The 26,900-nt window shown below is 35.6% G+C and overlaps 1 protein-coding gene across 2 annotated transcripts in view; it reads left to right on the plus strand.

The window, feature by feature from the left end:
* The window catches only part of LOC123676673 (lysophospholipid acyltransferase 5), a 123,527-nt gene extending 103,898 nt beyond the window's left edge, over positions 1 to 19,629 (plus strand). For both annotated transcript variants that reach the window (XM_045612773.1, XM_045612772.1), the window contains exons 6-7: positions 9,529 to 9,821; positions 19,222 to 19,629. In XM_045612773.1, the coding sequence (XP_045468729.1) occupies positions 9,529 to 9,821; positions 19,222 to 19,485 (557 nt within the window). In that variant the 3' untranslated portion in view covers positions 19,486 to 19,629. The remainder of the gene's footprint in view (positions 1 to 9,528; positions 9,822 to 19,221) is intronic.
* Positions 19,630 to 26,900: the final 7,271 nt, after the last annotated feature.

Consider the following 26,900-nt stretch of genomic DNA (forward strand, 5'->3'; position numbering starts at 1 on the left):
TCTACCGATTCATCATCTTCCATATCACTGTCAATTGAGCTCTCAGGTGTCCGCCATCTCGACGTACTATGCTCTGCGGGGATTATTGAAGGCGGGATTTTCAATACATTCTCCTGTACATCATCTGTATCTAGTACATCTGCTTCTGTGTACTCGTTGAGCTCTTCTATGGGCATCTTCCCACTTTGTCTACTATCTGTTTCCCTTGGGACGTATTTTTTCAGTCTGTTTATATGGACTATTTGTTCCTTTTTACCGCCACATTTCCTTATTTTATATGTGACTGGGCCGATTATTCCTATAATCTTGTATAGTCCGTCCCAGCGTTTCAATAGTTTTTTCGATAAGCCCTGTTTTGTACTCATGTCTTTCAAGTATACTTTGTCTCCTATTTGGAAATATGTTTCGGCCGTATTCTTATTGAATCTTTCGATTCGATCAGTCTTGTCTTTTTCCGTACTTTGGTGTACTTCTGTATACACCCTTCTAAGTCGTTCTACTAATTCCGATACATAGTTATCATCATAGTCGTATCTGACTCTTCCAGATCCGATAAAACTATCAATTGGGAGACTTTGTTCCCTTCCGTGTAATAAGAAGTATGGGCTATATCCGGTTGCAACGTGAATGCTACCTCGATATGCCATCAACACGAATGGTATCCACTCGTCCCAATCTCGTTGATCATTACTGACGTACTGAGATAACATATCTTTCAGTACTCGGTGCATCCTTTCGATCTGTCCATTCGAGGTAGGGGCATAGCTTGACGTTTGTATTTTTTTAATACCAAGAATCCTACATACTTCTTTAAATAATGTTGAGGTAAAATTAGGCCCCCTATCTGTAAGCAGCCTTTTTGGTGTTCCGTGTCTAACGATTATAGTTTCCACAAATGCTCGTGCGATTGTATCGGCCTTCTGATCATGAATTGGTATCGCTTCCACATATTTTGTGAAGTAATCCTGAAAAGTGAGGAGATATCGATTGCCCTTCATTGTATGAACTAAGGGTCCTACGATATCCATAGATGTAAGTTCCCAGGGTTCTGTGGTAGCTGTAAATCTTTGAAGTGGTGCCTTTTTCAGGTGAGGTGAGGTTTTTCTCTTGTTACACGCATCACAGCTTACACAGTACTTTATAACGTCAGATCGCATGTTTGGCCAAAAGAATCTTCGTTTAAGACTGAATAGAGTTTTCTGTTGTCCTGGATGCCCTGCCATTGGAGAATGATGAAAGTCATTCAGCACCTTCATCACGTAAACTTGTGGTACCACTAACTTATCTTGCTCTTTATCGAAGTGATATAAGATACCATCATTGGATAAGTAATAGGCCGTATCTTCGGAATCTATTTGAGTGCCTAACCTTTCGAAAATCGATTGACAGTAAGGGTCATTATGTTGTGCCTCTTTCAAGGCCTGTCTGTCCCACTCAGGTTCCATACGGACTGCCTCTCCTTCTTGAAGTTTTATTGCTGATATCGGTGTCGACCCTGTTTCGTAAACTATAATTTCGATATTAGAATTATGGAATATGAACTTTATCATCTCCAAAATTCTTCTCCAGTCGAACTCATCTGAGACACATTCGATTTTTGTTATGGCCAGCGACTTATCCCCATTTCTTTCGCAACATGTTCTTAAATTCTTCAGGACGTTCCATATGCTTCTATACGAGGGTTTATCATGTTCCCAAATTGTAGTAATCAAGTAATAAATATTTCTTTCCGGTAGATTTAGTTCGGCTACCTCTCCTACATGTTTGTTTTGTTAGCGTAATTTGTCTACTGAACCGTAAATTTTTCTAAATTGTGAGGCTATTCCGCTTCCCATAGTGACGTCCTGTGATACACAATGGGCCAAGGCCCACGATTCGGGTGCTGAAAATAGGTTCCCCTTCTTTAATTGTAATTTTTGCATTTCCGGCATTTGATGTTTGCGTTTATATTCTTGAAATTCATCGAAATTGACATCGATGAAATGATCCTCTTTGTTATACATCCTACTCAATGCGTCGGCGTTTCCATGTAGTCTCCCTTTTCGATGGATCACGGTAAAATCATAGTCTGCCAATGTCATTGCCCATCTAGCTAATCTTGATCCTGGGTCCTTCAAACTTAACAACCATTTGAGTGGTCGATGATCTGATATAACAGTGAATTTCTTTCCGTAAAGATAACATCTGAATGCTTGTATTCCATAAACTACTCCCAATAGTTCTTTCTCTGTGGTTGAATAATTTAATTCTGCATTATTGAAATTACGGCTAGCGTATGCTATCGGTCGTTCGTACCCATCCCTAACTTGACTAAGTACCGCCCCGATTCCCAATCCAGAGGCGTCGGTCGCGACCACAAAGGGTTGACTAAAATCCGGGTATATAAGTACCATGTCTGATGTAAGAACATTTTTCAGGTGAGCAATCGAGTTTAATACTTCTGGCGTGATTTCAAATTTCACTTCCTTCTTCGTCAGATTTGACAATGGGGCTATCAGTTCCGCGGCGTTTGGAATAAACCTCCTATACCAGTTTACTAATCCTAGAAATGATCGAACTCCTTTCACATTTTTCTGGTATAGGAAAACTTTGGATAATTTCAATTTTTTCTGGGTCTGGAAGTACCCCTTGTTGCGTTATCATATGTCCTAGATATTTAACCTTTTTCAGCATGAAGTTACATTTTTTCGGTTTAAGTTTTACGTTAACGGACCTTAATCGATCAAAAACTTGTCGTAATCTTCCTATGTGGTCCTCATTTCCTTCTGAATTAAATATTATGATATCGTCCAAGTATACCATGCATAATTCCCCGGTAAGTCCAGTCATCGTGATATTCATGAACCGTTGGAATGTTGACGGTGCGTTTTTCAATCCGAATGGCATTTTAGTGTACTCGTAATGTCCTTGGAAGGTACTGAATCCTGTCAGAGGTATATCTTTTTCTTCCATATCAATTTGATGGTAAGCCTCTGCTACATCGATTACTGAAAATAGTACTTCATTTCCGGAGCTATATCCTTGAATCAAATCTGATATGTTGGGAAGGGGATAATATTCCGTTTTAGTGACATTATTGAGTCCCCGATAAAATCAATACACATCCTCACTTTGTCTTCTCTCGTAGATAATTTCTTTGTAACGAGAACCACAGGCGCCGACCACGGGCTAAATGATGGACGAATAACGCCTGCCTTTAATAACCTATCAATTTCTTTCTGTAAAATTTCCCTCTGATGATAAGGAATTCGGTACGGGGCTTTACAAATTGGTTGTGTTCCTGGTTCTAATGTTATGTTATGCTTAACCATTGTTGTACTGGTTAATGCTTCGTCATCCTTAATAAACAAATCAGCATATTCTTTAATTAACTTTTTCAATTTGAATTGAGTATTCCCATCTAAATGCTCCAAATTAAATCCACTGGCTGCCCAATTATCTTTTTCTTCGAGACTGATTTTCCCAATCAAATGTGACCTGTTTTTCTCTTCTATTATGCAAGTCATGGCTTTTGCTAATTTTTGCTTTTTCTGTAATCTAACCTCCTTTTTTGATACGTTTACTACGCGAATCCATAATTTATCTCGTTTAACCATTAAACAATTGGCGACATACGCTTGACCAATACCTAATTCTATTGGTTCGCAGACTATGTTTGTTCCCTCTATATCTTTTCTCAATTTAGCTTCTACCAGAGCCTCTGAACGAGCTGGGATTGTGACCCCTGCGACTAAAATAATGTCCGTTCCCAACGTTCTTCCCTGTTTTCATATGTGACCGGCTCCTTTTCCGTTTCCTCAAAACTCCTTCGGTCCTCCTTGCTATTTTTTTCTTCGGTCACTTCATATTTTGGTGAGTCATTGTTTTTGAAAGGTCGAACACTTTCCTCATTTCCTACTGCCTCCTTGGATCCGTTTTTTGATATCCTTATAGTCGAGTTCCCATTTATTTCGGTACTCTCCACCTGTATTCCTATTTCCCTAACATTTCGTACGCTTAATGGCGTATTTTCCTCAACGCGTCTTATGCCCGCCGGCACATTTTCCCTTATACGTTTTACGCCCGCCGGCGAATTTTCCCTAATACGTTTTACGCCCGCCGGCGTAAATTCCTCTCTGTTCTTCAAAGAAATTCCCTTATAACCTGTTTTATTGTTATAATAATCCTCTTCGATCCCCTGGATCACAGCCATATCCCTTCTTTCTCCAATAATTTGATCCTCACATTCTCCTTTAGTTAAAAGTTCGAAAGTCCTACCCCACATCATCATGATGGGTTTTCCTTCGTAGCTAATGAGCGCTTGATTCGCGCTGAGAAAATCCCTACCCAAAATAACTTGCACATTTCCTAATGTGCTATCATCGCATAGGATAGTGGTCCAATTTGTGCCCAACTTTTCACCTTCCGGTCTTATTGAAATTTCAGTCGTACCCCAGGTACGTAAACTATGGCCTGATACGCTGGTCAGATGAAAATTAACTTCATCTTCATTTCGCCTATCGATCGGTATTAGACCTTTTTGGATGAGCGTCACCGCCGCTCCCGTATCTACCAGACAAAAACTCGTCCTTCCATTTATATTAAGTTTTACTATATATGCTATATCCTGTAGTTCCCCGGAGTTTATCTCCGGAATTACCATAACTTGCTGTTTCCCCAATTTTCCCTTGTTTGTGCCCCCCAATGTTTCTTCTGAATTAGTCTGCCTTGTTACATATTTTGGGCCGCCGTCCGTGCAGAAGGAGTTTGGCCTCTGGAGTTTAAATTTTCTCTTCGGAAGAAAGATGATGGTCTCGATTGTCTTGGATTTGCGCCTGTTCCTCTATTATTTTCCGAGGTTATTCCTTCGTCCCTCCTGGGATTCCATCGATTTCCTTCTTCCCTTCTGGACTGCCATTGATATCCTTCTACCCTATTTGGAGTTCTAAAATTTTGTTCTTTGCCAGGGCCTCTCGCTGCGTTATTTTTGGGACATTCCCTAGCCCAATGTCCTGTTTGATTGCAGAAAAAACATGTTCCCGCATTCCTTCGTCCTATTCTGTCGTTATTACGACATTCTTTTGCGAAGTGCCCGGATCTGCCACAGGAATAGCAAGTTTTCCCGGTATTTTGGCTTGAGCTCTCTTGATTCCTCCAACCTTTTCTGCACTCCTTCGCCAAATGTCCCTCCTTCTCACATAGTTGGCACACCTTATTAGTGTCAGCGACAGATATTTTTGTGTTTGTTGACCTCCCTTGCATCATCCTATTCGTCGTCTCCTGTAATCTGACTAATTCCTCTGCTTTTTCGAGTGTCAGATTTTCCTCCCTTAGAAGTAAAATTCCCGTGTCTCTCATTACGTCTTTTCTGAGGCCCGCCTTAAACTGATTCAAAATTGAATCCCTGTTCTTCTTTCTTATTCCTGCCTCCTCTCCGATTTCCGCACCGTCTAAATTAAAGTAGTTGAGCTCCTATGGTCCGTAATCTGGAGCAAAATGACGATACGTCCTCTTCATGTCTTTGAAAACATTGGCTGAGGTTCCATTGACATTCGCCTGGCAAATGAGATGTGGTAAATTTTTTAATAAACCGATTCCTCAACTGCTTATAGTCTAATGAATCAAACGAAACGTCCGACTTGAAAAAATTATATGCCTCCCCTGCCAATTTTAATTTCAACAAAATATTTGTTTCTTCCTCGGTCCATTGTTCCAATTTAGCCCTCAATTCCAATTTCTCGAAATATCTGATAACGTCAGAATGGTCTCCAATATCCGATAACGGATTGGCACTATCAAGAAGAAGAATCTGATAACGTCCTTCCCTGTGAAATTTTCCAACGTTGACGATATCATTCCTAGAGGATATTTGAAGGGAATCTGAACGGGGTTGATAGTAGCTGGTTGTGTCATTTTTTTCAAAACAAAAACTGTTAGTAAAAAAAAATTCAACGGGAATTCGTCCTTAAAAAATAAATACAAGTATCCTGAAAATAAATAGTTATTTATTCACTTTAACGAAACCTAGAATCAACAAATCAATCTTTCCTGAAAATAATCATATATTATTCACTGAAATATTGCAAAAAATCAACAGAACTATCAATCACTTAGGAATCAAATTTCCTGAAAATAAATCTGTATTATTAATTTACTCAAAAAAAAATACCAAACGTGAGTCCTCAGAGTTTTTTTTTTTTCAGAAAAAGATCAAAATAGATCGCACCGCTGTCACCATTGTAATAAACTGGCCTGTAGTTGGGTGTTAATGTTTAAGAAAAGGAACTTATAAGAAGAGCGGCTTTCTATAATTCCAGCCAGTACAGTTATTTTGAAATTAACACAATTTCTCTTTTATGAAAGAACCTTTCGTGCGTCCGGCTTATGCACTAGGATAAGTCTTATATTTGATCTTTTTCTGGGAGGTGTTTCACTGAATGAGACCAAGTATTTTTGAATAACAAAGTTTAATAATGGATTGAAATAATTAATGAAAAAAAATACAATCAATAAAATTTGCACATCACTAGCCTATGGCAAACACCTTAAGAGTAAATAAGAAAAAATTATAACCTTCGACAATCTTGGACTATTTTGGTAAATCTTTTATAAGGAGAAAAAAATCATCAAACAATATATATAAGATGAAATTAAATATCCTTACCCTGGATATCACAATCACTGTTCAAATAAACCTTTCAACAAATTCCCTATTTGTAACTTTCCTGAAAACCGTTCCCGCAAACCGACTTGAACTTTATTCAACTTAGGATCGAACTTGAACTGTCTACTGAATTGAAAAGTATTGTTTTTATAGTTGAATAATCGTCATCCTCCTTCTACCAAATTTTTCTAAGCGTCTATCTTCTTTTTCCTTTCGTCCAATCAGAGTGATTGTCCTTATGTACCTAGATTATTGGTTCCACCCCATGTTATTTAATATTGACATGGGGTTGTTCCGTTGGTACCGCCTAAATTGGAAACCATTTTGTTGGACGCGGACCACCGTTGGTGGTCCCCTCCGAATAGAACAGATTTTTATGTTCGGAGTTTTGGGCCATTTAAACCTCCCTAGAGTTTTTACGACTACATTTTTATTGCCTTGATATCCTGTACTAATCTTGTGAAATTGGAACCTACTTGTTTTATCGTGGGATATCGACAGTGCCAACTACCCTGGGGTGTTTATCTTAAGCCAGGATGAAGGATTTAATGCCTAATAAATGTGAGGGGTGACAACGACTTCGTTTGCGTTCACTCTACTGGGATAGAACCGGGAATTTGTTGAATATCCTTTCAATGAGCCTGTACTCATTGCGAATTATCATTCACATTCATTACAGCTCACTGGAGAACGTCTATCTGAAAGAGGAAAGCAGAATTAAAACCTTCTTTCTGCAGAGCAACTTACCAGTGCACCAGTGGGTAGCTAGCCAGCGCTATGTGTCCACGCCGACAGGAGGCGATGACGGGCAGGAACCTGAAACAGAGAACATTTTCGAAAAATGGAAAAATAAATGGAGATCAAAGCCCTTGCATGGACGGTTCTATGCCAGTCTGCAGCAGCCAGAAGTCGACTTGCCCAGCACGAACACCTACCTAACTCAGGGTTATCTCTATCCTCAGACTGAGGGAACCCTGATGGCAATACAGGATCAAGTTGTTCCTCCACGAGCCTACGCAAAGTACATAATGAAACAAAACATCGAAAACACAAAATGTAGGCTCTGCAATAACGTTGAGGAAACTGTGCAGCATTTGTCATCTGGATGCTCGACAATAGCTAACACAAAATACTTGTCTCGCCATAACAACATGGGCAAAGTTGTACAGGGTGGGCCATAACTAGAGAACCCCTGAAGCTATCGCTTTGCGACCTTTTGGTTTTTTCATACAAATTTGATGGGATTTCTGTTTCTGTTAGAACTTGAAGACTCAATTTGGTTTTTCGCAGTGCATTAGTTGAAGAATATCTTCTTTCGGTCATAACTTCAGAACGCCTGAAATTATCGCTTTGCGACCTTCAGGTTTTTTCATGCAAATTCAATGAAATTTTTGTTTCTGTTAAGAAAATCCTATCATTACATTTGAAATTTCAGAGAAAAATGAACAAAACAATGAACTTCTGACTCAGCGCTCCCTATCGGAAGCAGCTGAATCAAATTCATCATGAGTATATTTTTTCCTTAATCAACAAGATGTTGTCTCTCAAATAAGATCTAATTTGCTCAAAAATGTTGAGCCAAACTGAAGTTACAGACATTTCAATCAGTCAGATTTCTATCTTTCCCCCACCCTTATTTGATGTCGCAAAATCGAAAGTGACAATTCAAACCGATAGAGAATTTTCCAAGGTTTTCAGTGATGATATTTTTTTCCAACTTGATGATATGAAAATTTTTCGAGTAAAATGCATTTTTCTACTCGACGGTAGCTATTACGCCCCCTAGCGGTGAAGGTATGAACTTCAAAACAATTTCCAGTGTTTTCTTTTGTTTACTTTAGTGGTAAAATTTTTTACCGCAAGTCTCTACGATGAGTGGATCCTGAGATATAGCCGCTTACCTCGCTTATTTGCCCACCCTGTACACCAGTTTATGTGTCTCAAGGAACTGCTACTCCAAGAATTCGTCCCTCATCACATTTACGAACCGACGACTGTCCGGGAAGGCAACGAAATCAAGATCTATTGGGACCTAACAGTGCAAACAGACCTTGGTGCTGAACATAATCGACCTGATATGGTCGTATGGAATAAACGTAGGAAAACGGTGCCGTTAGACCAAAACCTTGCTAAAGCCTACGGAGAGAAGATCGCCAAATAAGAAATACTATCAAGGCAGATGAAGCAAACTTATGGGCTGGAAAAAGTGGAAATAAAGCCATTGGTGATTAGCTGCAATGGGCTGGTACATAGAAAAACCGTTGAGCACTTGCGTGAGATGGATCTGCCTTCGAACACCATAACTTGGATGCAGAAGGCCGTAATTTTGGCAACCGTCAGCATAATACGACAAGTACTCTTTCCACACTAATCAGTCGGATTGTTCTTTTTTTTTTATATATATATATATATATATATATATATATATATATATATATATATATATATATATTCTATCGAGAAAGAGCAATACAAATTATTTATTTCAAAACAATCAAGCATATGTGTCGATGAATATCAGTATTAGCAGAGGAAATGCTGGATCTTGCATTGTTGGCATTGCTGCCATTGCTGCCAGAGCAGGCACTAAATTAAATCACAAAGACGTCATAAGTAAAATTTTTATGCCATAAGGTGCTTACTAATAACTGAAATTGACTTGTCCTAGTGTTTTGCCTCAAAATATTCACTTTTGTTCCTTACTATATCCACACCTCGATCCCCACACTGCTTAAATTTCCGATTGAATTTCCATATATGTATCCTATGATAATATTTACCTAAAGTGAAAACGTTACAAAGTAATGAGAATATAGATGAATTTTTTTAATTTTGCTGTATTATATCTCAACGATGTATTGTAAAAGGCAGTTTGTTATTTTCAGGTATCACCTATAATGGCATCGATGAAAATGGCAAAAAAGAGTGGAATGGCCTCCAAAATATCAAGCTTTCCCTCATAGAGAATACAAAAGAATTTGGGGACTACATTAAATCGTTTAATATCAATACAAACCACTGGGTAGCGCATTACATCTTCAAGAGATTGAAATTCTTAGGAAATAGAAACCTGAGCCAGCTGGGAGCTTTGTTTTTCTTAGCAGTATGGCACGGGTACCATAGTGGATACTTTCTCACGTTTTTCGTCGAATTTTTAGTGATATACATGGAAAGAGACGTAAGTTAATGTTATTTTGGCCTTCATCTTAATTCTTCGAAACACAGATTTATACTGCTATTGAAGAACCTGTGTTTTATAACTCAATATAATAAAGAACTTCAGTCTTATACAATGACCTAATAAGACACAGGGCTCAAACATCAGATGTTTTGATTGGTTAAACATATTGAACCGATCGATCATTGAGCCCTTTTGTATCACGTGATTTGGATTCCCTTATCTCTGGTTGAAATTCAAACATCTTCATTCTATTCTTCGTGGTCATATGACCCAGAGCTTGATCTTTTTCTCTTTAATATTACACTGCACAAAGAAATATCTTCAATTCAGAAAGATTTTCATTAAGCGGAAAATTTTATCTGAGGTACCATTATTGACAAAAAAGGAGAATATATAGAAGCCGTTTTCACTAAAACTAAGAAAAGAAAGTTATATATGTATATATATATATAATATATATAATATATAATATATATATATATATATATATATATATATATATATATATATATATATATAATATATATATATATATGGAACGCCACAACGCCATGGCCAGAGTGTACCACAGGGAAATCGCGACGAAAACAGGTCTACTGCAAAGTAATGACGGTTTTTATAGTTACCAACCACGAGATGTGCTGGAGAATGACATCTTCAAGCTGTACTGGGACACTGCCATGGTCACAGATAGGTCTATAGCACACAATCGCCCTGACATTGTGTTGTTCAATAAAACCGAAAAGTCTGTACAGATAATAGACGTATCGGTTCCCGCTGACGACAACATCACCAAAGCCTATACGGAGAAGGTCAGTAAGTATCACGACCTGGCCTTTGAACTGAAGGAGATCTATGGCCTCAGAAAGACATCTATAGTGCCACTCATAATATCGGTGAACGGCTTGATGGAGGCCCACATGCTAGAAAATACAAAGAGGCTGCAACTTGATACTTACTTGATTAGTCAAGCCCAAAAGCAAGTGATTTTGGGCACTACGCGGATAGTCAGGAGGTTCTTGACCAGCTCCTGAGAACAATCTTGGCTGAAGAATCAGCCCGGTTGTCTCACGTACCAACCCGATAAATGGTGAAGAAAAAAAAAAATATATATATATATATATATATATATATATATATATATATATATATATATATATATATATATATATATATATATATATTATGAGATCCACATCGACCGAAACAGCACAAGTCAACATAATAGAAGAAGCTCGGCCAACGCCGTTCTTGGAAATGTGCGCGATAGTGCTGAAAGTGCAAATTCTCTCTGTGAACTCATAAAGCTTTCTTTGTAGATTTCAGGACAGACTTTAGTTAGTTATGAATCAGATTTAGAACATCAAGCTTCGTTTTGTAACTCACGTTTTTCCCAAATCTTAATCTGTAGAATTATTAATTATTTATCCAAGTGTTGTAATTCTTAATTCAAAATAGAATAAATCCTTTTTAAAAACAGACTTTAAGATACGGAAAACATAATTGGCGCTGCGAACAGGATATCGCAACGGGGTTTTAGTTCGAAACTGAAATAAGTGTCCGCTACGGATTGTGTCCAAGGAACTCCCATTGAGTTTCAACTCTTGATGTGATATCCAGAACCATCATCAACCACCCCTTCAACCCAGAAGGAAGCCAACCACTTCGATCCAGAAGGAAGCACCACCCTTTCAACCCAGAAGGAAACCAACCACTTCGATCCAGAAGGAAGCACCACCCCTTCAACACAGAAGGAAGCCAACCACTTCGATCCAGAAGGAAGGACCAACCACTATGGGATGCAAATCTTGGTGTAAGTCCATCAACCCCTTTTTCCCTCATTTTTTCCACATCAGTCCTAATTTCAAATGACAGATAACTCATCTCAAGAATTAGAAATTATCGCTGAAGACTCAGAAATTCTAGAGCTAGGAGCAAATTTTTTACAAAATCAATCGTTTAGAAATAATAGATTTCAACCTTATCGTAGAAGAACTTTAACACATTCCGAAATGAATAACCAAACTTCTTCTAACGTTATACCTACCGAAGTAACTAACGTTATACCTACCGAAGTAATGTCCAGACAGGACTTACAATTACTATTGAATTCCATACCAGAATATTCACCTGGTCAAAATCTATCGATATTCATCAATGAAGTCGATAATTTACTACTACATGTGCAAGGAAGATTAAATCCTGACTTGAACTATGCGTTTAATTTTTCTATAAGATCAAAATTGAAAAATGAAGCCAGAGATTTCATTGCTTTCCAAAATGCCTCTGATTGGCCTACAATCAGAAGAGTTCTCTTGCAAAGGTACGGAGACCAACGTAACGAAGATTTATTAATTTCATCATTAAGTCAATGCGTACAACATAGAAGTGAAAATTATTTAGATTTTTACAGTAGGCTATCAAAAAATTTAAATGATCTCCTTCAATATCTGACCTTAAATATTCAAGACCCAAATTATCTCTTGTACAAAAAGCAGGACATTCAAAAGTTAGCCCTCAAAACATTTCAAATTGGAATTCTAGAACCTTATCGATCCTATCTAAGTAATTTCGATTCAAATACCATCGAAGAATGTATAAATAGATGTAAATTTTTTGATAATAGAAAACAAGAATGGAAATATTGTGAATTCCTACGAAAATCACAAGAAACGCCTAAAAAACCAATACGCCCACAACCATCAAATTATCCAAATCGTTCAAATCATTACTATAATTTTACTCCAAATTATTTTAATAACCCACCAAATTTTACTAATCCAGCAGCAAATTCTCAATTTAATAACAATTCTAGAAACCCACCAGGTTTCCCTCACTCAATAAATAAACCGATTTCAAACAATCAAAGATTCCCCACGAATCGCGAAGTTTTTGGAATCAAACCCGGTTCAAATATTTACAAAAATCAACCAAAACCCACGCCTATGTCAATTTCGACTAGGAATACTTCTAAACAACCACAACAAACACCCATGTCAATATCAACCAGAACATTCCAAAGAAATCCAAATCAATCACAACAATCAAAATTTTATTCGGAAGAATTATTTAATGTTCAAACCGAGAATGATGATCCAGAATGTTATGAAACGGAATATTATAATGCGGAAATTGAACAACAACCTGATTGTGAGAATTATTACGAGGATGACGTAAATTTTCAGATGAATGCCTCGGAATCCCAAGAAATTTAGACTTAAATTGTGTAAAAATTAAGTCAAAATTGATCTTAAAATTTTAATTGATTCGGGAGCAACAAACTCCGTCATTAATTCGAAACCTGCCTTCGAAAAATTTTTTGAATATTTATACAAAGAAGAATTCAGTGTTTCAGGCTTAGGAAATACTATTAAAGCTGACAATAATTTGAGCATTCCACTTTTATACGAACTAGGAATCTTCGATAATATCCATCTACATGTAGTTGATTGGCATCAGAAATTCGACGCTTTATTAGGTACATCAGATCTACAAAAATTAGGTGCAAACATCGACTATAAAACACATACTTTAGAAATTAATAACATGAAAATTCCATTCAACCTTGCATATTCTTCCAAAAAATTAAAACCGAAAAAATTCGAAGCAAATAATTTTGTTAAAGTACCTGTCACTATAGAAAACGGTGATGTTTTATTACCAGAATTGAATTTTCAAGAATTTTCAACTCCAGAATGCATTGCTCATGCGAAAAACGGATTTTGTTTTATACCAACTTCAAAACCAAATCAAAATAACATAGAAATAAATTTTTCTGAAAGAATACCTGTGACATCTCTTTTAGAGACTGAAATATCTACACCTCCATTAGAAAGCCAAAATTTTAGAATTGCTAAAAATATTAGAACCTCACACATGAATTCTGAAGAAAAACGAGAAATTTTGAAACTCTGTAGTAAATTCAAAAATATTTTTTATAATGAAAATTCTGATCTTTCATTCAACAATAATGTAAAACACAAAATTCGAACAAAAGATGAAGAACCAGTTTATGTTAAATCTTTTAGACACCCCCATCACATGAAAAAAATTATTCAGGAACAAATTCAAAAATTATTAGATGACAAAATTATACGTCCATCGATTTCACCCTACAGTGCCCCAGTTTGGATTGTTGATAAGAAAAAAGACGCATCTGGACAAAAGAAATACAGAATGGTCATTGATTATCGACGTCTTAATGAAAAAACCGTAGATGATAAATACCCTTTACCGCGTATCGAAGAAATTTTAGATAACTTAGGAAAAAGTTGTTATTTCACAACAATCGACATGGCAAAAGCATTTCATCAAATTGAAATGGACCCCGAATCGATCGAAAAAACCGCGTTTACAGTGAATAATGGCCACTTTGAATATGTTAGAATGCCTTATGGTTTGAAAAACAGCCCAAGTACATTTCAACGTTGTATGGATAACGTACTCAAAGAATATCTCCATAAATTCTGTTTTGTATACATGGACGACGTTGTCGTATTTTCCAAATCCTTACAAGAACACATTAATCACTTAAAATTAATATTTCAAATTTTTTTCGAATTTTTAAGCAAAAATGTAGAATTTTTGGGACATGTGATAACCCCGGAAGGAGTATCCCCAACCCCTCAAAATTAAACACTATAGAAAATTACCCAATACCTCGTACAGTGAAAGAAATCAAATCATTTCTAGGTTTGGTAGGTTACTACCGCAGATTTATTCAAAATTTCGCACATATTGTCTCACCTTTTACTAAATGCTTGAAAAAAGGCGCAAAAATAAACCCTGATGATCCTGATTACGTACATGCATTCCACTTATGCAAAGAATTATTGACAAATGCCCCAATTTTAGTATATCCAGATTTCGAGAAACCATTTAAATTAACCACCGATGCTTCAAATGTTGCTGTTGTAGCTTACTATTCAAGAACTCTAAATTCAGCTGAAAGAAATTATTCGACTATCGAAAAAGAATTACTTTCAATCCTAGATTCTACACAACATTTTAGGCCTTATCTTATGGACAACATTTCACAATTGAAACCGATCATAATCCCCTCGTATGGCTCTCTAAAATCAAAGAACCAAATTCTCGACTCATACGTTGGAAACTGAAATTAGAAGAATTTGATTTTAAAATAATTCACACCAAAGGCAAAGAAAATAAAGTTGCCGATGCTCTTTCTCGTATAGAAATACATAATCGAGAAAATGAACCACTTCTATCTGATGTTGATTTAAATGTAGAACTATCCTCTATTTTACCAAATGTGAGTGAACTCCCTGAATTAGGCGATGAAGAATTAGAAAATATTCTCAATCCCCAAAACGATGAATTATCTATTCCAAATAATAGTGAACAACAAAATTTAAATGATGATCAAAATTCTGATACTGATGCTACCATTCATTCTACCCAAGAAGATAATGGAAAAGTCATTCCAATTACAGAAAAATCAGTCAATATCTATCCCAATCGAGTTATTTTAAACATCGGTGAACAATTCAATTTGAAATTTAGTAAACCCTTCGGAAGAAACACGTATAGCGTATCAATACGACAAAATTGTATTACAGATGATTTTTCTAAACTTTTCAAAGAAATCCTCAGACCAAATGAATCTTACGGAATTTATTTTAGAAACAATAAGCTGCGTTTACCTCTCGTTAGATTTTGTAAAGAATCATTTAACTACTCTGCCAAACTTTTTATTAGCAATATCTACTTATTGGATGTAATTTGCTAGGAAAATCAAAAAGAAATTATTTCCGAATGTCACGACAAAAATCATAATGGAATTTCAGAAAGTCACAAATGTTTATCAAAAAAGTATTATTGGCCGAAAATGAAAAACAAAATCACTGAAATCATAAATAAATGTGAACTATGTCTTCAGTCAAAATACGAAAGACACCCTTATAGATTGAAATTTTCTGGCCCTCTTCTTGCAAAGAGACCATTTGAAGTAATACACATCGATACTTTTTCTTTTCTTTATTCCAAATTTTTGACAATAATAGACCTCTTTTCTAAATACGCCCAGTCGTATCTCGTTAAAGATGGTACAGCATTAACAATCCTCAACAAATTACGCCATTATTTGGCACATCATAATATTCCTCAAAAAATTGTTTGTGACGAAGGAAGAGAATTTCATAATAAAACCTTTTTAGAGTATTGTAAGTTGAATAAAATTGATTTACACTTTACTACTGTGAATAACCCAAGTTCAAACTCTCCTATTGAGAGATTTCATTCAACACTATTAGAAAAACTCAGAATTTTGAAATTGAAAAATCCAAATGAAAATCCTTCAAATCTTATGATCACTGCAACTTTGATCTATAATCAATCAATACATTCAACGACCGGATATTCTCCATTTCATTTACTTTACGGTCCGTACGACAAATTACCAGAATTTGACTTGAACATGACAGTTTACGAGCAATACAACGAAAAAAGAAAGAAAGAAATATTACCATTTTTTGACCATATTTACGAACGGAATAAAGAAAAAGGGCAGAAAAATTTGAATAGAATAAATGAGGATAGAAACGATCCCCCAAATCTAGCAAAAAGAGAAGTCTACGTTGAAAGAAATAGACCCAGAAAAACTGACCCGCCTTTTGAAAAAGTTACAGTTGAACGACAACAACAAAATAAAATTAGTGGTTTAACTCAAAAATCTAGAGAAACCACAGCTCATATCAAAAAAGTCAAACGACTAAGAAAAAATGTTTGTTCTTTTCAGGATACCAATGATCCTCCTGATACAGACCCAAATCAACCAGGCCCTTCAGGTCAACAAAATAATCAGTAATGGATACTTTGAAGAACCCTTAAGTCAGGCAAAAATTCTTGATCATTACCATAATTTTCTCTTTTTTATAAACATCACGAATTTACAAATCAATTATGATCAACTTAATTACAACTTTAATGCACTGCAGAAAAATCGAACTATTGATGAATTATCTCATAGAATTTACCTTCAATTAAAATCGAATTTAGCCCAAATTGAACAAATACTACATAAATTCATTAACAAAAAAGTTAAAAGAGGTTTGGCTAATTTTATTGGCAAAGGCATAAAATTTATCACAGGAAATCTAGACGACGATGATCTGAAAACTATTAACGAGAACATAGAAAGTCTCCATCAAATTAAAAACTCTGAAATTGAAAGAATTAATAAATTAACTTCTTTTGCAAATCATTTAACACAAAGGTACTCAGAAGATTTAGCTTTAGTGAATGATAATATTCAACATACTAAATTACTTTTTCAAAACATAAAATCAACGGAACAATTCAGATTGACTGTTGAATATCAAATACTTGAAGCAGAAGATCTATTGAATACTTTCTTGATGCTTGAAAGAACTAGATATCAGTTTTGCAATGAAAGGAATACCAAATTTAGAACTCATAAAAATCGATGAACTTCTTTTGATTGGAAAGTATCTCGAAAAAATTTATAAACCACAACAATTATCTCCAATCGATCATGTTCATCTCTATAAAACTAAAATATCTGTCATAGGAACGGATGAATCCATCACCTTTCTCCTCAAAATTCCTATTCTCAAACAGATCACCACAAACTATTCCCGAGTGTACCCTCTATCTAACCACCAAGATATTGCTGTAATACCTCCGAAAAAGTATTTGGTCAGAATCAACTACGAAGAATACTGGACCAATGAAGCCTGTATTTCCACATTAGGCAGTTCCATTGTCTTATGTCTTCAACCACCAGTCAAAGAAGCCTGCATCCTGTCATCACCAGACCAGTGTCAAAAAGTGCTCATCAAAAACAACTATAAGATAATCCATACACTTCAGAACAAACAGCTTCTCACCCTGTTTAAGAATACGCAGACAATACTAGAAGATTGCCATGGTATAATTATGAAAAAATCCATACAAGGAATAAACCTGCTACATTCAGATTGTACCATCATCATCGACAATTCAATATTTGACAACACTGAACCAATTTTTGAGATGAAATTTGAAAACATTTCGAAACTCCCATTGGGTTACGATTATAAAATGGAACTTCAGTTAAAACACTTAAGAGAACCTACATCAATCCTGCAAGAAGCTGAGAAACTTCAAAATCAACCAATTTATCTACACCCAATAACTCAGCTCACGCATTATACCATAAGCGGAATTTTACTCTGTTTCATAATCATTGGAACAATCACTGTCATGATAAACAGAGTAAGAATTAGAGACCTGTTATACAATCCGAGGAAAATCATTCGCATCGACCTCGAGAACAACCCAGGTGATCCCACTGATAACGAGGACGTTATCTGAACTGAGGGGAGAGGTATTATGAGATCCACATCGACCGAAACAGCACAAGTCAACATAATAGAAGAAGCTCGGCCAACGCCGTTCTTGGAAATGTGCGCGATAGTGCTGAAAGTGCAAATTCTCTCTGTGAACTCATAAAGCTTTCTTTGTAGATTTCAGGACAGACTTTAGTTAGTTATGAATCAGATTTAGAACATCAAGCTTCGTTTTGTAACTCACGTTTTTCCCAAATCTTAATCTGTAGAATTATTAATTATTTATCCAAGTGTTGTAATTCTTAATTCAAAATAGAATAAATCCTTTTTAAAAACAGACTTTAAGATACGGAAAACATAATTATATATATATTTCTTTTCCTAGTTTTAATGAAAACGGCTTCTTTATATGCTCCTTTTTGGTCAATAATATATATATATATATATATATATATATATATATATATATATATATATATATATATATATATCATATGTATCATATTCTTTCACATACGTGAAATTTGATAATTATTATTAGATTTGGTAGAAGTTACTTTTGAAATGTTTCATTCAAACACATATCGTACAAAAGGAATACTGCATTGATCATAATTATACTATCCACCTGAGTAAAATACTTGAGAGGGTGGCTTTCTCGTGATCTCTCAAAGTTTAACTACTCCTCTCTCCTTAGCGTTTTTGAGATCCCACCACTTTTCAGGATTAGTGAGGCTATCCTAAATGTTCCTCTGACTTACCGTTATTTTCTACATGCCAGAATTCAAAATACGTTTTTTCGTCTTCATTTTCAATTTTGTAATAACTGTTTTTTCTGCCTTTGACAAGATTTTTTGTATATTATTTTATGTGAAAATTCATAAAAAATGAATGTTCAGAAGGTTATATCATGCAGATATTTATTCTTCAATAAAAAGAATTTTTTTCAATGTATCACTCCGCATGTCTGAAGGTAAAAAGTATATTATTTCTCAATATTGAAAACGAATGAATGATAAACAATTACTCAAAAAAAATAATATTAAAATATTTATTTATGTGTAACTCCTGCAAATTTATTTTTACAGATAAAATACATCATAAAAGCAAACCAAAACCTGTCACAGTTCTTCGATCAGGCAGCTGTTGATATAGTTGTCAGCTTCATCTTGAGAATATACAGCTTCATCTTTATGGGTTTCTGTCTCATTCCTTTTGTATTTTTAACTTTTGAGAAGTACTGGGTGGTTTTGGGACATATAAATTACTCGGGGTTAATAATGTTTGGATTGTATCCAGTCATATGGGGTCCAATCTTGAGAGCTATAGTGGTCGATAAGAGAAGAGACTGAAACCTTGAATTGTTAAAATGAATAATATCTCAATTTGTAGTTTATGTTTATTAATGTTTTTTAATTGTTATCATTTATAACTACAGCAATTCGTATCGTGATACAATGAAACAAAACCTTATTGGATATAAATAATGAAGAATTTTTGTTTTATTTTTTCCTTATATGTACTCAATTTCAGAATTTTTCCTGCCCAATTTTCGCGGGTAAAGAAATCCTGAAGTGGAATTCAAACATTGTTTATGCCATCCAAAGATTTGTGGAATGTCAAACGTAATTTATTTATATGACGATGACCAAATGAAGATCTCTTCACCTTTTATTGAAGATCCCCAATTCTAGATTGCTCATTTTTTTTTGACAACTGCACCCGATGTACTTACTAACGCACTTCGATAAGAGTGCTATCTTTAGAATATCAATGGGTGATGAAATCGATATGTTTTCCACTCAGATGTGATTTTGGAATGAGGGCCCCTCCTGATAGAAGGATAAGAGGAATATGAATATACCGTCAAATCTTAACCCAACCCCCGAAATTTCAAATTGTATTTACCTACTGGATTACAGATTTCAATTTTTTCAGAGTGTAATTTGTTAAGAAATTCAAATGGTAATGGTGGTTTTAGGTAATCTAATGGGCGAGAATATCTGAAAACTACATGTTCATTTGGAGTTTCAGTGTTTCCATTATAATTCGAATAAATATGAGGTATATGTATATTTTCAAATTTGAAAAAATACATATATATATATATATATATATATATATATATTTTTTTTTTCCCTTCACACTTTCGTGGTTATATAGGATCAACCGGGTGGGAGCACCAAGGTAAAAATCCTGTCGTCACCTTCAATAGGAGTAAAGCACCTGGCGGATGATGTTAACCGTCCCCAGTACAACGGCCTTCTGCATCCAACAGATAGCATTGTTGGGAAGCTGGAGTTCCTGCAGATGCTGCACGGTTTTCTTATGGACGAGCCCATTACAGCTTATGATGAGAGGTTTTATTTCCACTCTCTGCAAATTCCACATTATCTTAATTTGCCTTGCCAGTGTCTCGTATTTTGCCACTTTTTCTCTATAGGATTTTCCGAGATTTTGATCTAGAGGCACTGCAAAGTCTATGATTATGGCACTATTTTTCTTTTAATCCCATACCACCACGTCAGGTCTGTTGTTTTCCACACTCTGATCGGTTATTATTGGGATATCCCAATAGATCTTGGTGTCGTTGTTCTCCAGCAGGGCCTGTGGACTGTACACATGGTGCGGAGTGAAATGTGGGACAAGTCGTTCTTTCAGGCATATGAGTTGGTGTACCACCTTGCCCATGTTGTTGTGCCTATTATATATATATATATATATATATATATATATATATATATATATATATATATATATATATATATATATGTATTTTTTCAAATTTGAAAATATAAACAAAATATAATGCAGTAGCCAGTATTCAAATAAATTCATGAATCAAGATCAATTTCTTTTAACATATTTCAATAAAAATATTAAAATCAACAAAAACTCAAGAGCACAGTAATGATCCCAGATGAGTGCCCATTCTATACATACAATATATCATAAACACAGGGGGCGGACTCATTCGGTCAGGTCCACTATAGTTACCTGGCCATCAAATAATACTGCATCAAAAAATTCATTCTTTATTTCAAGTTATGTCAACATATTTATATAGAGGAAGGTAGCATCCGGTAAGTATGTTATTCATTCCCTTTCTAGCAAAAATCGGTGAAAATGGTGAGCGTTATTGAGGATTTATTATTGAATAGAAATATCTTCTGCCCTTGTTAATTACCCAATTGTTCAATTTTGTCTTCTTTTGAATGAGAGTTCCGATGTTTGTCAAGTCCTTTGAAACAGCGGAATTTATTCCTGGAGCCAGATAGGCGAAACATCTTTGGCCTAGCCTAGAGGAGAATGTTCCACAATCAGACATGTTCCACAATCAGATAAAGCATGTAATTTTTAAATTCCCCGCGCGATTTTGATGTTTTTCGTTCTGACAGTAGGGTTACACACGCAGTTTTGGTGAACAAAGTTGGAACGCTATTCTTTTGAATTTGTGCATTTTTCAATAAAATAATCATTCTCCTAGGTAAGTTTTCTCTATCCTTGATTTGATATTATAAGCCTTAATTTTTCTTTTGGAACTAGTTGTACAAAAACAATCTGTTGATCGGATTTTGTGCTATTTTATTGGCATTTTATGAGCGAGTTTACTTCTGTAGGTTATGTATGGAGTTCACAGTTGAATTTAATTTTGTATTGCAACTTAAGTTCCACCTTCAGACAGCATGTCTGTTCCACAATTGGACGCTGTCTGATTGTGGAACACAATTCGTGTCGTTACAAAAGTTCATTTTTTTGAGAAAATTTAAATTATATTCCAGAAAATATGGCTCTGGGACGTCAGCGAAAAAGCACTAAAAGCCAATTTGATGAACAATATATGAGAGCTGCTGTTAGAGCACTCACCGAAGAGAAGATATCTTTAAGACAAGCAGCTGAAAGATATAATTTAAAATTTCAAACGGTTTATGAATATGTGAAAAGACAAAAACAGAATCCCACCAAGGGGATTAAAATGGCTCCGAATTATGCATGTAGAAAGGACTTAGATATTTCGTATTCAACACCATTAACTATACTTTCTTTTTAACCAGATTCATCGAAAAACACGTGAGTTACATCCACCACTTTCAGTCATCGAATGAAACATGGAAATTTCACGTAACGGTCATTAACCGTTCCTTTACCACTAGGTGGACTAGTTGTCCTCTATGACTGTTTGTCTATAGGCCGCTAGAAGGACTCATCGTCCTTCATACGCTAGTTCGTCTGTTCACCGCTAGATGAACCAATTGTCCTCTATAATCTAGTTCATCTAGCTGCCGCTAGATGGACTAATCGATTTGTTGTAGGCATGTTTAAAAAAGAGTTACACAGGGTGAACTCTAACAAAAGGTTTTTTCTGAAAAACAAGAAAAAGCCCTAGCCGATTACATATTAACTTGCTCAAAAATGTGTTAGGGCAAACGGTCGTTAATATAAGAAAACTGGCTTATGAAATGGCTATCATTAATGATTGTAAAATTCCGGAAAATTGGCAAACAAACAAGGAAGCTGGACGCGAATGGTTACTTGGATTTATGTCCAGACATGCAGAATTAAGTCTTCGTCAGCCGGAAGGTTGTAGACTCTCCGGAGCGACATCATTCAACAAGCACAATGTTGGACTTTTTTTCAACAACTTGGAAAAAGTGTTCAAGAAGTATGGAAATTTTTGTAGCGGTACAAGAATTTATAATTTAGATGAAACAGCCACTACAACCGTCCAAAAACCGAACAAGATTGTTGCCCAGAAAGGGATCAAGCAGGTCTCTTCCTGCACGAGCGCCGAACGAGGTTTATTGGTCACCACTTGTTGTGTTATATCAGCATCAGAGAATACAATACCACCAGTCATGGTTTTTCCACGAAAAAAGTTTAATCCTCGAATGACTTATGGGGCACCGTGTGGTACTTTGGGATTGGTTTCCGATTCTGGATGGATGACTCGTGAATTGTTTCCAAGCGTTTTAAGGGACTTCTCTCCGAATTTTTGATCATCACGAAAGTCACCTGACCATAGAAGGAATAAATCTAGCAAGGGAAAATGGAGTGATCATTTTGACCTTACCACCGCATACTTTCACCAGGCTGTAACCATTAGTTGTCTCGGTGTTTTTTTCGTTCAAATCATTCTACAATACTGCCTTACAAACATGGCTTTTAAAACACCCTGGGATACCCGTTTATATTTTTGATATCGCTGGCTGTGTTAATTATGCATTTGATAAATCGATGACTCCAGCTAATATAAAATCCGGATTTCGAAAAACTGGGATTTATCCTTTCGATAAATACATATTTACAGATGACGACTTCGCAATTAGTAGCAATAGGAATGTGGATCAAAACAATGAAGAAGCCCGACCACTTATAGATCCAAATCAACCATCAACATCAAGCTTCATTGAAGAAAATATGTCAGTGTCCTTACTTTCAGCATCAGTAAATTTACACACAACTTCCACGCGAAATCAAAGTACATTAAATTTCGTAAGTCCGCAAGAATTCAAAGGATACCCGAAAGCTGAAGAACGAAAATATCAGAGGAAGAAGAGAGAAAAAGCTAAAAGTATTATCGCCACGGACACTCCAGAAAAGATCGCGCTGGAAGCTAAACAGATGGAGAGAGAAAGAAAAAAAAGTTGAAAGAAGAAATATATCGCGAAAAAAAAGTAGGATTCGATAAAGACTCAACATACGAAGAAAATGAGAACTCGGCGATGCTTGTAACTGAGGATTCTGATGATGATATTGATTTTGTAGGAGAAATCGATTCACTACCTCTTCTAGACAAGCTTAATAAAGAGCCAGAAGTTGCCGATTTTATTTTGATAGGATTTATAGACAGAAAGAAAGAAATTTATTACATAGCTGAAGTATAATGTAGAAGAGATGTGAGGAATGTGAGGTAAAATTTCTTAGAAAGTCCGTTAAGTATGATAACAGCTTCATTTACCCCGAAATCGAAGACGTCTCTTTGGTATGCTTGGAAAATGTTAAGATGATGTTACCAAAACCATCACACGTGGGAACAACAAAACGGCAACAATCATATTTGAAGTTTGAAGTGAATTTTTCAGCCTTAGAAGTTCGTTAAAACATTATTAAAAATTTTGTCCTGTTGTGAAACATGTAGTGTCTGGATGTGGAACATGTATGTTCCACAATTAGACAATTGTCCTTTCATTTTTAAACAGAAATTTTTTGAATTATTTTTTGATTTCTTATTTATGTTCTACCATAGAAACCTATGCTCAGCCTTAGAGCACGTTCACATGACAAGCGCTCAACGCACGTTGAATGAGCGCTGGATAATTGGATACCGTTCACATGGTACGCGCTTGCCAAGCGCTGAACGCGCGTTGCCACAACGGCCTGTATTCAGTTTGAATTCTACATTTTGGTTTGATTGATTCAGTATCAGATTAAGGTGAAGATTGAACTTTTTTATTCAGATCGCTAAAAGTAATTTACATACTAAATATGGTTATGCTCCGACGCGTACTGCCGGAAATACAAATGAATTTTCGAAGTTTAAGGGCCAGTTGCACCATTTGCCTAAACATTGATTAAAAATCAGAAATTTATCAATGTTCAAATTTTAATCAATGTTTAGGCAAATGGTGCAACTGGCCCTAAGTGTTGAAAAAACTACCCCTGGATCCCAAGGGAAGTCAATAATTTTTCCACAGTTTATTATATCGCTAATAGTAATCTACATGCCAAATATGGTTATGCTCTGACGCGTACCTCCGGAGATACGAATTTTTCAAATTAGACAGATGATAATTCGAATAAAAACGTTGCTAAAATATCCCGATGTCTCTAGAAAATCAATATTTCCTTCAACGGATACTCTGAATACTATACGGAACCCACTTCCTAAATTTATATCCGATCGATCTAGCGAATATTTCCATAAAAAATCGTTTTTTTGCCGCACGCCACTGGTCACCGCCTTCGGGCGTTTCCGTCAAACAGTCTGCTGGAAACGGTCTGCTAAGTTTACACCGGTTTATTTTCAAACGACGCAAAATAACATCATAATATATGTAGAAAAATTATTTGTCTACTATTTATGCAAAAAATAAATGTTTTTTCCTTCCATTTCAAAATATCAAAAATAAATATAACACAAGGACAATATCATATAATTTTCCAAAATGTAAATTAAATTCAACACAAAAAGCAGCTTGAATACAGTTGTTTAAAGTTCTTCAATAGACTGCCTAATGAAATCAAAGAAATAAATAATTATAAACCATTTAAGAAAAAGATGTTTAAGTTATTGTTGAATTTAAAACCATATAGTATAGAAGATTTCTGGTAGGTGAATGTTATTTCGATACTATTTCTCTTCATTTGTATTTGTTCTACGTGTATCTAATGATTTCTAAATAAAGAGCTATTATCATTTTTATGTGTTCACATAATACATTTTTTTCTTCATTAGCATCTCTTTCCCAGGATATGATGACGAGTTCTTTCCAAATCCGTCTCCTTGAGTTTTTATCTGAATATACACTACTTGTCATGTCGCATATTACAAGACAATTCTCAATTTCATCTATGAATAATTCAGTATTAGGAGCGTCCGGTTCCATTTTGAAATATTTCTGACCGAACGGATCGAAGGAAAATACGTCTCTGGCATCTATCAGCTCGTGCAAGCGCTCTCATCTGAACGGTTACATTAGAAACCTATGGGATTTGTGTTTACCATCTGTGAGTTGTGCTATTCGAACTTTGGTTCATGAGGTTACTGGTTACACACCCTATTTTGTAATGTTTGGAAGAGATCACATTGTTTCGGGTGATTATCACAAAGAGCTCGAAGTGGATGAAACCAATTTAAATGTTGACAGACCTGCAGTGGATCCTTTGCGATCTGTAGGACTGAATAAAGTTTTTGAATCCGTCAAAAAAAGACTTGAAGACGCCTACTCTAAGGTTAGTAAAAGGTATAATTTGAGAAGAAGACCTGTTACTTATGCGGTAGGAGATACTGTGTGGCACAGAAACCATACCCTTTCTAACAAATATAATTTTTTTGCGTCTAAGTTGAGTGCTAAATATGTCGGACCTTACAGGGTTAGGAAAAAGACTGGTTCTTGTGCCTATGACCTTATTGACGAATAGGGAAATTCAGTTGGAATAGGGTACGTTAATGATTTAAAACCAGGCGCAGATTTCAAGTTAGATGCCTAACTCTACCTCTACGTGGGGAGAGTTTTGTGACAGTAATTTGGCGGATGCGAGTTTCAAAAAATGTATTACATTATTTCGAAGATTCCTGCGTAGGCTTCCCACAATACATATTTTCTTTTTTTTGCGAAGTTGTTTGATGCGCCATGTGCTCGAAAATTTCATTCCCCCTCATTCTTATGGTAGAACGATTGCGTTTAGCACAGCGAAACAAATATTGAAGTTTTTCAATCAGATATCAGATGCTGGATTATAGTTTCAAATTGTGTTTCTTGCTATTTTCACTTTTCTTTATGGTTTTGGTATTTTGAGAGGAAATTGTGAAATTTCCGTCTAAACGGGATCAAATAGCATCGTTCTTAGCAGAGTTCTTCAAAAGCCACTTAACATCCAAGGTAAATGAATATATTATTTATCAGTTCATTCCAAATTTTATGAATTTTCAGGATTCTTCTTTTCCGTTACAATATTGTTGAAGTCAGTACAGAATACAGGCTTTTTATCAATCACTCTTGGAACAACTTTTTCCTGAGCTAAGGGAATTATCCCTTATTGGAGT

Source organism: Harmonia axyridis, chromosome 3, assembly GCF_914767665.1.
Source record: "Harmonia axyridis chromosome 3, icHarAxyr1.1, whole genome shotgun sequence".
NCBI lineage: Eukaryota > Metazoa > Arthropoda > Insecta > Coleoptera > Coccinellidae > Harmonia > Harmonia axyridis.